The sequence below is a fragment of the Xyrauchen texanus genome, chromosome 25 (assembly GCF_025860055.1).
Source record: "Xyrauchen texanus isolate HMW12.3.18 chromosome 25, RBS_HiC_50CHRs, whole genome shotgun sequence".
Taxonomy (NCBI): Eukaryota; Metazoa; Chordata; class Actinopteri; order Cypriniformes; family Catostomidae; genus Xyrauchen; species Xyrauchen texanus.
Window position 1 is genome coordinate 27,030,428 of NC_068300.1, and position 14,497 is coordinate 27,044,924.

At 38.3% G+C, this 14,497-nt stretch overlaps 1 protein-coding gene across 1 annotated transcript; it reads left to right on the forward strand.

Annotated features, from left to right (window-relative positions):
• The first annotated feature begins 359 nt into the window (after positions 1–359).
• LOC127619342 (tripartite motif-containing protein 54-like) lies at positions 360–14,205 on the forward strand. Its single transcript, XM_052092225.1, has 9 exons — positions 360–530; positions 3,305–3,453; positions 3,871–4,045; positions 4,127–4,222; positions 10,054–10,287; positions 10,381–10,403; positions 12,289–12,413; positions 12,521–12,774; positions 13,859–14,205. Exons 1-9 carry the CDS (start codon positions 366–368, stop codon positions 13,925–13,927), a joined length of 1,290 nt encoding a protein of 429 aa, XP_051948185.1. The 5' UTR covers positions 360–365; the 3' UTR covers positions 13,928–14,205.
• Positions 14,206–14,497: the final 292 nt, after the last annotated feature.

Consider the following 14,497-nt stretch of genomic DNA (forward strand, 5'->3'; position numbering starts at 1 on the left):
CCAGTCCTTGGGAGCAAGCTAGAAACCAGAGCCAGCTAGAAACCAAACACCTTCCCCCCTCTAGCAAATGCACACATATTTACAAACGCAAACCAACACAGTTCCCAAGGCCCATTGCTCTGTTCAAGCACAGGGGCAGAGCAACTATCCTCTAACCATCCTCTAACTAAAACTCTCAAGAGAGATTGAAAATTCACACAAGAATCTAGACAAAGAGAACAGAACCGAGACACAAAGACTGAGATCATGGACAGAGCTCTGACAAACTCTAGTGATATTTCTTTTCAGTCTCATTACTTAGGAATTTTGCTGTACTAATTTTCTTAGGTTTCTAGTGAGTGTAGGGTCAGTGGGGGCACACAGCAATGTCTCTTCCACAGGAAATACGCTCTTACAATGGAGACACCTCACTGGGGACTCTGGAGAAACAACTCATCTGCCCCATTTGTGAGGAGGTCTTCACAAAACCAGTCGTCATTCTGCCCTGCCTGCACAACCTCTGCCGCAAGTGTGCCAACGAACTGTATCAGGTATGCATGTGCTGAAGTGTTTGTTCCCCATCAGTTAGAGGATGTAATAATTATAATATATATTTTTTAAACATTAAACCAATAAAAAAAGTGTGGCCCTTTTGTAACAAGGCCAAAATAGAAATGAAACACCAGTGCTGATTTTCTGCATGTTTGAATAAACAGGTTGTAACATGTTAATAAGCACTTGGTTGATATCTCAGGTCTTCTGTAAGATGATGAATTCTCAAAATAGTGTCTGTGCATTTGATACATGGATGTCTTGTCTGCACATGAGGTTGCAGTTTCCCAAAGTAATATCTCACTGTGGTTTTGAAACATTTATTGTCATATTATATTGGCATTCTTCAAGTCTTCGCCATATACTTTTAAATGGTGGATGGTCAACAGCATGTGTCTTTATGCTGTTTGTGGAGGTGCTTGCACATTGACCTGGTTAAGCTAAACACATTACAATATGGATATATTTGTTAACATTAGTTCAGTCATGACAACTCTCTGAAAGATTTAGCATGTTAATGTCGGTATGACAAATGTATATGATATTGGTCTTGGCTGACTAGATCTACTATGCTGCTGCACCTGCTGAGCAAGCACATACACAGACATGTGGATATGCTGCTGCTGCTGCATAATTTGAAAAATGCAAGACATGCTGCATCCATCATGTATGACATAGGTGTGCCATGGCAAGCTTGAGCAAATAGCACACAATAATGAACTAAATCTCTATGTGTGCCTGAGCCTGCTTGACCGAAAGGATTAAACAGCTAATGACCTGACTCATAATGTGCATCTGGACCAGGAAAGCCTATAGCTTATTTAACTAGTGACTTAGCCAAGCTATGTGTGTATTTTAACTAATTACCTATGATAGCGATGTGTGCCAGTGCCTGATTTGGCTAAGGTTTACCTTGATAAAGACGTGCTTTTATATGTCATGGCCAAAAGCAGACCTTACCGTGCAAGAAGAAAAAGCCCCAGCAATCACCTGAGCAAATAGCATTTTCAGAGATAACTCTCGCAGCGTGATGCAGTGAAACTGGCTTACTTGCAAACAAAGCAAATTGAAATGATGGCCAAAGACAGAGTACACAAGTTTATTGGCAACCTGAATACACGTCAAAGGATGTATATGTGACACATTTAAAAGACAATGAGCATATTCATATGAAAGAGAGATACCTCAATGGTTTTCTCTTATACCACCTCAAAGGCAAAGGTTAATAGTCAAGCTGACTTGACATATATGCATGTCAAGTGGCTAATGTATATTTCACAGGTCAAAAAATAATGAGGCCCCGATGCCCTCCATGATTGTACCTCTTAATGTGCTTATCTTATCATTCGCAAACATCATCACATCTCAATTAACAGATAGCTATGTATATCATCTCTAGCATTAGGCCTATAAGTAAATTAAGACGGTGATGCTCAAATTTCACGGAAGAAGTTAAGGATGCTGGCTGTAACCACATCCAGTGTAAGAATGAACGCAATTCAACTTTTGAAACCCAAGCCAAGAACAAAGTAGTGTCATACACTTCCTGAGTCTTGAGAAACTGCACCAATGATATATTAACGGAAATTCAATACATTAACAGTTCACATCACTCTGTAGGAGACAAGGAGATTATAATGAACCGGCATTGGTGCTTTGATTCCCTTTCGTCCCATAAGTCTCAACAGCTAAACGCTATTAAAGAGTATGACTATTTTAGGACAGCCGGTGAGATCAAACTCTTCTCTTGGTAAACTCGGTTGCATCTCATTCCCTTGGCAAGTGTTGATTGTGTTGAAGTGTTGAAGTCAAATACATATTAATGGCCTCTATATGGAATCTGTGTCCTTAAACTGTTAAAAACATGCAACAGGATCCCTCTGCAGAAGTATGTGATGGTTATTCTAGGTCCAAACACCAATGCTATGATAGTCTATAGTGTCATATTCCCTGTTGTCTTTTGTTTTTTGTACTTTTATGTTGAAATTCTTGTTTAGTTCCTGTTTCCTATTAGTTTTGTAGTCCTTTGTAGTTTTATTCCTTGATTGGTTCTCCCTGATTATTTCTCATTCCCTGATTGTTTCCTCGGGTGTTCCTCTTTCCCTTGTTTGTTCTCTTGTGTATTTAAGCCCTTGGTTTCCCTGTTTCCTGTGTCAGTTCTTGCATGTTTAGCTTTCATGTTCTGTGCTTGGTTCCCAGTGTTTTCCTTTTCCTCCGAGTTAACTTGTTTGTTTTTCAGTTTAATAAAGCTGCATTTAGATCCTTATACCTTGCCTGCCTCGTCACACATAGTATACATTTACATTTATGCAATTAGCAGATGCTTTTATCCAAAGCGAATTACAGAGCACTTATTACAGGGGCAATCCCCCAAGAGCAACCTGGAGTTAAGTGCCTTGCTCAAGGACACAATGGTGGTGGCTGTTGGGATCAAACCGACAACCTTTTGCTTAACAGTTTAGTGCTTTAGCCCACTACACCACCACCACTCCTAGTATAGTATGTCTTCAGAGTTGCACAAGAATGTGTATCACAGCTAACAAATGTATGTTCTTAAAACATTATCCAAATGTTACATTGTGATTGTGGGAATGTGAAAATGTGAGTAGAACATTATTTTGCCAACTTTATCAGTTTTTACCATCAGGAAAAGATATCTAGTATTAAAGGATGAACAATCTATGTTGCAAAGAAGTTTTAATTCTCAATCTACATACCTAATCAGAAATACTGTTGACAGTTTGAAGAACAGCATGCTCAGTAAGATGTGTAGCCATCTCTCTTCCAGATTGGAGTTGGAGGACGCTTCCGCTGCCCTACCTGTCAGAGTGAAGTTGCCTTGGACCGTCATGGAGTTTATGGGCTGCAGCGAAATTTACTTGTGGAGAACATTATCGATGCTTACAAACAGGATTCTGCAAGGTCAGATCAGGAGAGTGTTAAATGACAAACGTTGTTATACTTGCACCAACCTTTGCAACAATCATAATTAATCTACTTAATTTAAGTTTAACTGTTATGGTAGCTTTATTATTAAGGAATTTAGTTACTAGGAATCAGTTTCCATTCCAACCAGGTGTGAAAGAACAGGAATGAAATCCCAATGTTGGCCCATTTTCAAGGGACCAATCCACTTAAATGAACATTGTATGTTGCTTGGGAAGAAAATGAAAATCAGCAATTGTGGACATATAACTAAATAGACAACCAAACCTATTGGCATATGGCATATGCTGTTGGCATATGGCATAATGTTTAGCAGGACTGAACACTTTGGCTTGGTTGAGAGTTGGTTGTGAATTTAATAAGAAGTTTTGTCTTGAATCAATGTGTCTCCAGCTCTAGGCCCCCACCAAAGCCTCTTGCACAGTTTACCTGTGAGGAGCATGATGATGAGAAGCTCAATATTTATTGCATCACATGTCAGGTGCCCACCTGCTCGCTGTGCAAGGTGTTTGGGGCACACAAGACCTGCCAAGTAACTCCCTTACCTGATGTCTACCAGCAGCAAAAGGTAAAAGCTTTTACATATTCACATCTTACTACTATTCGGATTAATATTATATCAATTAACTTCACTTCTTTATCTTTGTAGGCTGAACTCATTGACAGAGTGGCTTCCTTGGTTTCCACAAATGACCATGTTCAAGCATTTATTGATGAACTAAAGGCAATCTGTAGTAATATAGAGGTATGTAGGATTAAATCTTAACACAAAGATACATTAAAAAGTCATAATTGTCCTATGGTTTCCACTACAAACACCATAAGAAACCATCAGCAGATAACTATTAAAACCATTAATTATTATAATTATTTTGCATTGTGTTTCATTATCATTTTAGGATTGGTGTTGGTTTTTATTACAGATATATTTGTCCCTAATGGTAACCACTAGATATAACACAACACATTTTGGCATCAAAATGTAAACAGGCATTTGCACAACACTTGCCCACTTTAGATAAGCTGATAAGAATGCTGTTAAAGGTGTTTACATGCAGAGCGACATTGGGGCAATGGGCAAAAATCTACATCTGCTGATGGGTTTATGCTTAAAAGGGTAGTTCACCCAAAAATGAAGATCTTCTCAACATTTACTCATCCTCAGGCCATCCCAGATGTGTAAGACTTTCTTTTTTATTTCTTCTGATTGTAAGTCCATACAATGCAAGTGAATGGTGGCCAGCAGTGGTGGCTGGTGCCCAAAATTTCAGATGGGGCTCTGAGACAATGCACGCATGGGAAAAATTGTCCACATGCACACGTTTTTATGTTATGGAGGCAGATGGATTTATCAATAAATCCAAGTACAGACGTAAATTGCATTTTAAACTGAATTCTATTTTATTCTTTATATTATTTAATGCCAATATTAAACAAATAACAATTTTACAAACATTTGTGTGTGTGTGAGACCGACATCTTATTTGTACATGAATTTTGCCCTTCTGAGTGGCAATCTTCTCAATGACCCTATTATTGAAGTCAGGAACGTTTGATAAAATGTGCCTATTCTTATCCACCTCTTCATTGTGCTTTCTTACCCCGATTCTGTGGCCTTCGTCCAGTTGTGTAGCTATGTTGACTCTGCCAAGGATTGCTAGCTTGACACTATTGTCCATATGTGCTCTTGTAGACTCATGTTTCTTCGTCCTCTCCGATAAATGTTTAAGGTCCCTTAATCCTAAAACGGTCCATGTTTCATCTGTCCCCTTCGTTTTAAAAAGTAGATATGGAAAGCAAAATAAGGCATTTGCATTACTACATCAAGCTCGTCAAGTCTTTCTGCTGTACCAAGTACGGGAGAAGAATTGTGTGTTCGATTTGTTCTTCGCTAGCCTGCTGTTTGATGTTGGTTGATATGGCCAAGCTCTTTTACCTGTAGTTTCTCCACCAAAGTTCTCCTCTCAAATGGATGTAGCTGAAGAGATCTTATTGAATTTTGGGCTGACTGGGCAGCTGAGATCCTGCTCCTGTGTCTGCGTTCATAATTGCTATAGTATTACAATATATTGGCAGAGACTATCGGCCATCCAATGAGACGATGGTGAGAGGGAAAGTGACTATGTCAAGAGTCCCAACTACGCATGCTTGGGATGCTTTTCCCAGGCCCTAATATCGAGGCTAATCAATAATTTCTATTGCACATGTGAATATCTTGTGTCAGCATTGGTTGGCACTTCTCCACCAAGGGGCACTGTAAAAAGCCCCAAGCATGTGCAGTTGGTGGTGTTCGAGACTCTTGATGAGAGAAGGGATGAAAAGAAAGCAAATTTTCCCCCACATAATGATTTATAATTTATATTTACACAATATTATGCATTTTAAACAATGTAATTTTAAATGGAATCACCAGGTGTTGCTCATTCCTAGACTGCAGGGAGCGAGAGGGGACATAGACCTGGAGGAGTGAATTAAAGTAAGAGGGTGCTGTTCCATCGGCTGTCCTGAAGGCCAGAGTCACCCACAATGAAAATATTATTAATAATATAATTAAATAATATTCAAATGCGTTCCAGTAAAGTGAGTGAAATTGTTCTGTAAATTGCACATACTGTTATTTCACACAAATGTTTTAGTAAAAATATACGTGTTGGTAAATACTGCTTTTTATTAGGCTAACTGAATTGCCCTATTTGGTGAAAATAAATAAACAGCAACTGATTCATTGCAGGCTGAGGTTCTGTGGTGTCTAAGTGGTAAAGCACCACTCATTCAGGTTGAACGGAGATATTTGCCAGATTTTCAAACAATGTTCCCAGAAAGAAATATATAGCTCCAATAAAGCAAAACGTTTCACGTGTGGCATTACAGCATATCTCATTTTATTTGGTCTAGTTCAAGGAGAACCTTGTTGGTAAAATCAATAATGCAGGGCCATTTGTGCTTATGTTTGATGAGAGCCTCAATGTGTGAACTAAAAAACAAAAACAAATGGATGTTTATGTGAGATTGTTGGAGTGACATCCAGGAGAGGTACCTTGTTTATAGTAATGAACAAAAGCATAAGTAATGTGTCACGGTTCCCTTGTTGTCTGCCCTGTGTTTCACTAGTCTTTGTCAAAAAAAAAAACTCCAATTCCCATGATTCCCGGCCCTCATCACTCTGTCATTGTTCGCACCTGATTGTCGTTTGTGATCATCCTGTGTCTGTGTATTTAAACCCTGTTTGTTTCTCCATTCCTTTGTCGATCGTTGAATGTTTCTACTGTTTTGAATCCTGATGTTTACTCTGTTCCCTGTCTAGCTGTGTTCATCCTGCCGTGTTTTTCCAGTCCGGTTCCTTCGATGTATTCATGTTTTAGTTTTTCCCATCGTGGATGTTTCTTTTGTTCCTGTTTGTTTGTTTTCACTTTGTTTTCAATAAAACCTGCATTTAGATCCCCACTCCTCGTCTGCCCTCGTCTGCATTCCTAACATAATGAACTTTAATAACTACTGTAGATATCTGCAAAAAAAAAAAAAAAAAAATGCACACAGTAAGCATACAGCACCAAACCAGCATCAAAGACCTTTACTCTAATATACTAATATCTGACTTTGTTACATCTAGTGGTGGGTATATGTACAGTGGGTACGGAAAGTATTCAGACCCCCTTAAATTTTTCACTCTTTGTTATATTGCAGCCATTTGCTAAAATCATTTAAGTTCATTTTTTTTTCCTCATTATTGTACACACAGCACCCCATATTGACAGAAAAACACAGAATTGTTGACATTTTTGCACATTTATTAAAAAAGAAAAACTGAAATATCACATGGTCCTAAGTATTCAGACCCTTTGTTCAGTATTTAGTAGAAGCACCCTTTTGATCTAATACAGCCATGAGTCTTTTTGGGAAAGATGCAACAAGTTTTTCACATCTGGATTTGGGTATCCTCTGCCATTCCTCCTTGCAGATCCTCTCCAGTTCTGTCAGGTTGGATGGTAAACGTTGGTGGACAGCCATTTTCAGGTCTCTCCAGAGATGCTCAATTGGGTTTAAGTCAGGGCTCTGGCTGGGCCATTCAAGAACAGTCACGGAGTTGTTGTGAAGCCACTCCTTCGTTATTTTAGCGGTGTGCTTAGGGTCATTGTCTTGTTTGAAGGTGAACCTTTGGCCCAGTCTGAGGTCCAGAGCACTCTGGAGAAGGTTTTCGTCCAGGATATCCCTGTACTTGGCCGCATTCATCTTTCCCTCGATTGCAACCAGTCGTCCTGTCCCTGCAGCTGAAAAACACCCCCACAGCATTATGCTGCCACCACCATGCTTCACTGTTGAGACTGTATTGGACAGGTGATGAGCAGTGCCTGGTTTTCTGAACACATACCGCTTAGAATTAAGGCCAAAAAGTTCTATCTTGGTCTCATCAGACCAGAGCATCTTATTTATCACCATCTTGGAGTCCTTCAGGTGTTTTTTAGCAAACTCCATGCGGGCTTTCATGTGTCTTGTACTGAGGAGAGGCTTCAGTCGGGCCACTCTGCCATAAAGCCCCGACTGGTGGATGGCTGCAGTGATGGTTGACTTACTACAACTTTCTCCCATCTCCCGACTGCATCTCTGGAGCTCAGCCACAGTGATCTTTGGGTTCTTCTTTACCTCTCTCACCAAGGCTCTTCTCCCCCAATAGCTCAGTTTGGCCAGACGGCCAGCTCTAGGAAGGGTTCTGGTAGTCCCAAACGTCTTCCATTTAAGGATTATGGAGGCCACTGTGCTCTTATGAACCGTAAGGGCAGCAGAAATTGTTTTGTAACCTTGGCCAGATCTGTGCCTTGCCACAATTCTGTCTCTGAGCTCTTCAGGCAGTTCCTTTGACCTCATGATTCTCATTTGCTCTGACATGCACTGTGAGCTGTAAGGTCTTATATAGACAGGTGTGTGGCTTTCTTATTCAAGTCCAGTATAATCAAACACAGCTGGACTCAATTGAAGGTGTAGAACCATCTCAAGGATGATCAGAAGAAATGGACAGCACCCGAGTTAAATATATGAGTGTCACAGCAAAGGGTCTGAATACTTAGGACCATGTGATATTTCAGTTTTTCTTTTTTAATAAATGTTCAAAAATGTCAACAATTCTATGTTTTTCTGTCAATATGGGGTGCTGTGTGTACAATAATGAGGAAAAAAATGAACTTAAATGATTTTAGCAAATGGCTGCAATATAACAAAGAGTGAAAAATTTAAGGGGGTCTGAATACTTTCCGTACCCACTGTATACCTACACTGGCGGCCAAAAGTTTGGAATAATGTACATTCTGCTGTTTCGGATGGAAATTGGTACTTTAATTCAACAAAGTAATTTTTATCAAATCTAGACAGGCCCCAATTCCAGCAGCCATCACTCCAACACCTTATCCTTGAGTAATCATGCTAAATTGCTCATTTGTACTAGAAAATCACTTGCCATTATATCAAACACAGTTGACAGATTTTTGGTTTGTTAAATGAAGCTCAACATTGTCTTTGTGTTTGTTTTTGAGTACCACAGTATGCAATAGACTGGCATGTCTTAAGGTCAATATTAGGGCAAAAAAAGAAACAGTCAATCATTGTTTTGAGGAATGAAGAATATACAATGCTTGAAATTGAAAAAATTAAGATTTCAAACAAAGGTGTACACTACAGTCTTCAAATACAAAGGACATCTGGCCTTAACAAGGACAGAAAGAGATGTGGAAGGCCAGATGTACAACTAAACAAGAGGATAAGTACATCAGAGTCTCTAGTTTGAGAAATAGACGCCTCACATGTCCTCAGCTGACAGCTTCATTGAATTCTACCCGCTCAACACCAGTTTCATGTACAACAGTAAAGAGAAGACTCAGGGGTGCAGCCTTATGGGAAGAACTGCAAAGAAAAAGACACTTTTGAAACAGAAAAACAAAATAAAAGTTTAGAGTGGGAAAAGAAACACAGACATTGGACAACAGATAATTGGAAATGAGTGTTATGGATCTTAAAACGCATTGAGCTTTTGTGGGATCAGCTAGACTGTAAGGTGCGTGAGAAGTGCCCGACAAGACAGCCACATCTATGGCAAGTGCTACAGGAAGCGTGAGGTGAAATGTCACCTGAGTACCTGGACAAACTGACAGCTAGAATGCCAAGGATCTGCAAAGCTGTCATTGCTGCACATGGAGGATTTTTTGATGAGAACCCTTTGAAGTTTAAGACGTTCTGACATTTTTTTTCAAATTGTAATAATCATTTTTCACGTTATTAATGTCCTGCTAACATTGTGATCAGTTGAATGCCACTTTGGTGAATAAAAGTACCAATTTCTTTCCATAAGAGCAAAATCTGTACATTATTCAAAATTTTTGGATGCCAGTGTGTATATTGTAACCGTATGCATGAACCCTAATAGTGATTAAAGTAACGAGCAAGTCTTAAATATTTTTGAAAAGTGTATAAAAAATTATTCAATTGGATGAGCTGATACCTGCAGATACCCTGAACTTGCCCTGCTTTAATTAGTCCATTGTTAGTCAAACAGATAATGCTGTAATACTTACATTGTCTCGCAAACAGGAGAATAGCAGGATCCAGAAGCAGATTCTTTGTGAGAAGTTTGATCGCATGAGTGCCATTCTGGAAGAACATCATAAGATCATGGCCCAGCAAATTACTTCTGAGGAGGAAGAAAAGACTGGCTTGGCCCAATCTTTAGTGCAGAACTACAGTAGGCATGTAGACACAAACTCAAAGTTAGTACAGGCTGCCACGAATGCCATGGAAGAGTCAGAGACGGCTGTTTTTGTACAGGTATCATAATCTTGTTTGGGGCTCTTCGGGAAACATAATTTTTTAATGTCAAGTATGCCAATGTTTGATATTTTTGTTATCTCTCCCTCATAGACCTCAAAAGAACTAATTGAGAAGTAAGTGACTCATCTTCATAATTTCAGTAGATGTTTCTTTAATTCTTCACAATTGTTTAGAATTTCAAACTTTTCATGCCTTAACAGTGTTTAAAGCCTTCCCCTTGAAGGGATAGTTCATCCAAAAATGTAAAATCTCTCATTATTTATGATGTCTTCCTTTCTTCTGTACAAACGAAGACTTTTAGAAAAACATCTCTGCTATGTAGGCCCATACAATACAAGTGAATGGTGGCCAGAACTTCCAAAAAGCTCATAAAGGCAGCTTAAAAGTAATCCAGAAGACTCCAGTAGAACTCATAATAAAAAGGAAATATTGATCTGTTTCTCACACATAATCATGTCATATCATATTGCTTCTGAATACATGGATTAACCCTTTACATTTGACATGTGCTGTCTTTACATTTTTTTGAACTTATTTGGTGTTCCTGGTCAAAAATGACTGGCCATTGAAAATGAATGGGAAAGATCACAAAAAACATTTTTTATTTTGAAATGAACCAGGGCAAGTGATCTAGTGTTATGACCAAGGATGTTATCAAGAGCCTCATGCACAGAGAACCGCTTGGTCATTGTGCTGTCACAAAGTGAATGATGAGCACTATGAGGCTTTATATACCTTAGCTGTGGGAAAGCTTCTGTATATTAGTAAACATTGATTTGCTTCTTTGTGAGAGCATGAAAATTCCAAAACACATTGTCATAATATTTGGTCTGAAAGGTGTAATGAAAGCAAGATCAGGAAAGAAAGATATTTTTGGAGAGGGGTCCCCGTGAGGCAAAGACAGTTCAGGTGTGTGTTTGTGTGCGTGTGAGAGATAATGTTGGATAGATGTTGAATGCAGTTCAGGGTTAGATCAAATTAACCTCTGTGGAAAAGAAAGCATGTTATACTCAGAGTTTGTGAGTTTACGCATGCTCTTGAACGCATGCGTACACTCACAATCTTCCCCCATTCATTTTCAATGGTCGTCTGGCTTTACCAGCAAGTGTGACTGTGTGCCATTTTGTACAAAATAAAACAAACTTCCTGGTTAAACATGAAAGCACACTAGTGTGATAATACATAATGCTTTCTTATTTTATTAAATATTGCCAAAATTATCCACAAATTTTTTTTTTCTCACTTAAAAACTCATAAGCTCAGGTCAATGAAGCCTAAGATCAGTACATTCCAAAAAGAAATACAAAAACTGTGTTTATTGAAAGAAATTCGAGTCCAATATTTGATAATAATATAGTGTGGCAGGGCAGAGGGCGGGGCCGGGTCGTGATCCTACACACCCGGTCCTGATTAGCCTAATAGGGGACCGGGTGCGTAGGTTTGCGACCCGGCCCCGCCCTCTGCCCTGCCACATATAGCATAATGAGAGATTTATAAGCAACTTTTACCTTTTAATTTTGATACACTGTGTGAGCAAAGCTAGAAGGGTTTTTTCCAATAGGATAAAATTTTCAGGCAAAAGAAAATTCTCTTGGGGTCAAAATGACCAGAAGACAACATGAGGGTTAAACTACTGTTGTCATATGGACTATTTTTATGCTGCCTTTTATATGCTTTTTGGAGCTTCAAAGTACAGAGCTGAAATATTCTTCTAAAAATCCTCATTTGTGTTCTGCAAGTCACACATCAAGTATGGCATGAGGGTGAGTAAATTATGAAATAATGTTTATTTTGGGGTGAACTATACATTTAATATTGCCCAATGAATTTAAATATTTTCATAATCAAAATCATGTTTGAAAATACACATGACTTATTTAGTACCTTAAAGTAGGCAACAGTCAGTTGCAGATGTATCTTTGTGGAAGAATCATTTAATGGTCAACTTTCATTTTATGAAAATGAAACTATCATTAGTGTATTTCCTTTTCTTTGTAGGGTTAGTAAAGCATCTAGTTGCTTCACTCTGGAGACCATAGAGCCTGGCTATGAGAAAATGGATCACTACAAGGTGAATTTTGATGCAGAGCAAAGAGTCCTCTACCAGCTGGATTTCATGAACAGTGAGCATCAGAGACTCAGTTGATTAGCCTTTCGGAGTAAGCCATTGTATGCTGTTATTTGTACAACCTGAGCCATAATCCTCTGATTAATGCTGGTAACCTTACAGTTGAAGAGGATGTGGAGGACTCACCTGATGAGTCAGAATCAGAGCCTGAACCTGAGTTTGAACCTGAGTTTGAACCTGAAACACTGTCTACCCCAGAACCTGACTCTGAATCAGATCATGATCTCAAATCAGAGGACTCTGAGATGAGGAGCCCCATGCTAGAGACAATGGAGGATACTTTGGCACAAGCAGAGAGTTGTGCAGACATCAGAAATAAGGCTGTATGTGAGAAGAATGGTTTAAGCACTCATCAGGTACTCGATGTCTTTCAAAATGTGCATTGTCAATCTCATATATTATATAAGGATATTTAATGATTATGTGCTGCTTGCGTTTTTGTCAACCTTTAGGCAACCCTTCATCAGTGTCAGGGTGGTTCACAGGACTTTTGGCTTGTACATTTTTGGCTTGTGCTTAAACTAGTGCTGTCATTCATTTACATGTTTGATCGCAATTAATCACATTTATTTTGCAGTTAATAGTGATTTTGAAAATGCTGAAATTTGACACCATATATACTTTTCCTTTAATATATACTTTTATACGTTAAAATGCATTTATTTCCATCTTAGGAAACAAAACAATATGTAACAATATAAGTCTTTATTAACATTTTCCAAACAAAACCTTCGACAGTATAAAGATAGAAATGCACTAAAATAGCAACAATTCAAGTAACATTAAACGTTTCTCAAAGTCTGATTAGGAGTTTGAATAATTGAAAGAACTAGTCTCCCATAGGTTGCACATTAATTGTAATGGGCATTACATCTCTTAAACTCTGATCCTCCAAAATATGCTGGCAGACTGTGGTTATTCGCTTTGTTACAGCAGTTATGAAGCCGCATTCATGATTTGTGTCAAGGCGTCAATGCCAGTGTCAAGCCCCGCTTTGAACTCCACATGAAAAGCGCTTGCAGGCAAAAACGTCTCATTATGTGTTTTGGTAATAGCTAAGACTTGACGTGCTTCTGTGGTAATTAAAATACTTGATTTCTATTACACGTCCCATCTGGGCTTTTTGTTTTATGCTTTATTAATAGTAAATGTGTTAATCGCGATTAAGAAAAAGTAACACCTTAAACTTTTTTAATTAATCGCACGAGTTAACGTGTTAATTCTGACAGCTCTAGCATAACCACTCTAAATTAACTCCGATCACAAATGTTCTTGAATGTAAAAGCATCCAGTGCGGTTCGTTTATAATTGAGTTTCAAACGTGAAACCTGAAATCATGTGATTAGATCGACATAAACCAAATGAATCAACTAGTAACAGAAATAATCATCTAGACCATTAGTTGGTGCAAACCCTAACTTCCATTTTTTTTTTTTTCAGACTGTCACCCTCATCCTTTATTTCCTGTGCTTCCTGGTCATCCTACAGCGAATATGGGGAAGCATTTAGTGCATTATTTTTATATAGCGGAGATGAAAAGGCAGAGTCAACAGGTACCAACAGTCTAATAATACTAAACCAGTGTTATAAGATCCAGCTCTTTATTTATATGTTGATTCTGCAATTTATCAATCCATCTGATGTGTCTTTTATTCCTTGACAGTAACATATAGGCACTGCTGCAGAGCATTTTGAATATACTGTACTGTATGTGAATGCAGCATTACCAAGGATTTGATCAAAAGGAGAAAAAAGGATTGGAATTAGTCAGGGGTGTAAAAGGTACACAGAAATTATACTTAAGTGAAAATATGAATACTGAGTGAAAATTTTACTCAATTAAAATTCCAAGTATTAAGCCAAAAATATACAAAAGCAAAGTAAAAAAGTATTGACATTAAATTGTACTTAAGTATTAAAAAAGTAAAAAGTAACTCGCTGATTTATTGTTATCTCACCTTATCTTTTATCTGTGTTTGAGTCATATCAATTCACTTTAATGTGACTTCATCATGTACACAAGTGTAACGATGAGTGAAAAACTTTGGTGTGTGGTGTCCACACATTGCATATATATAT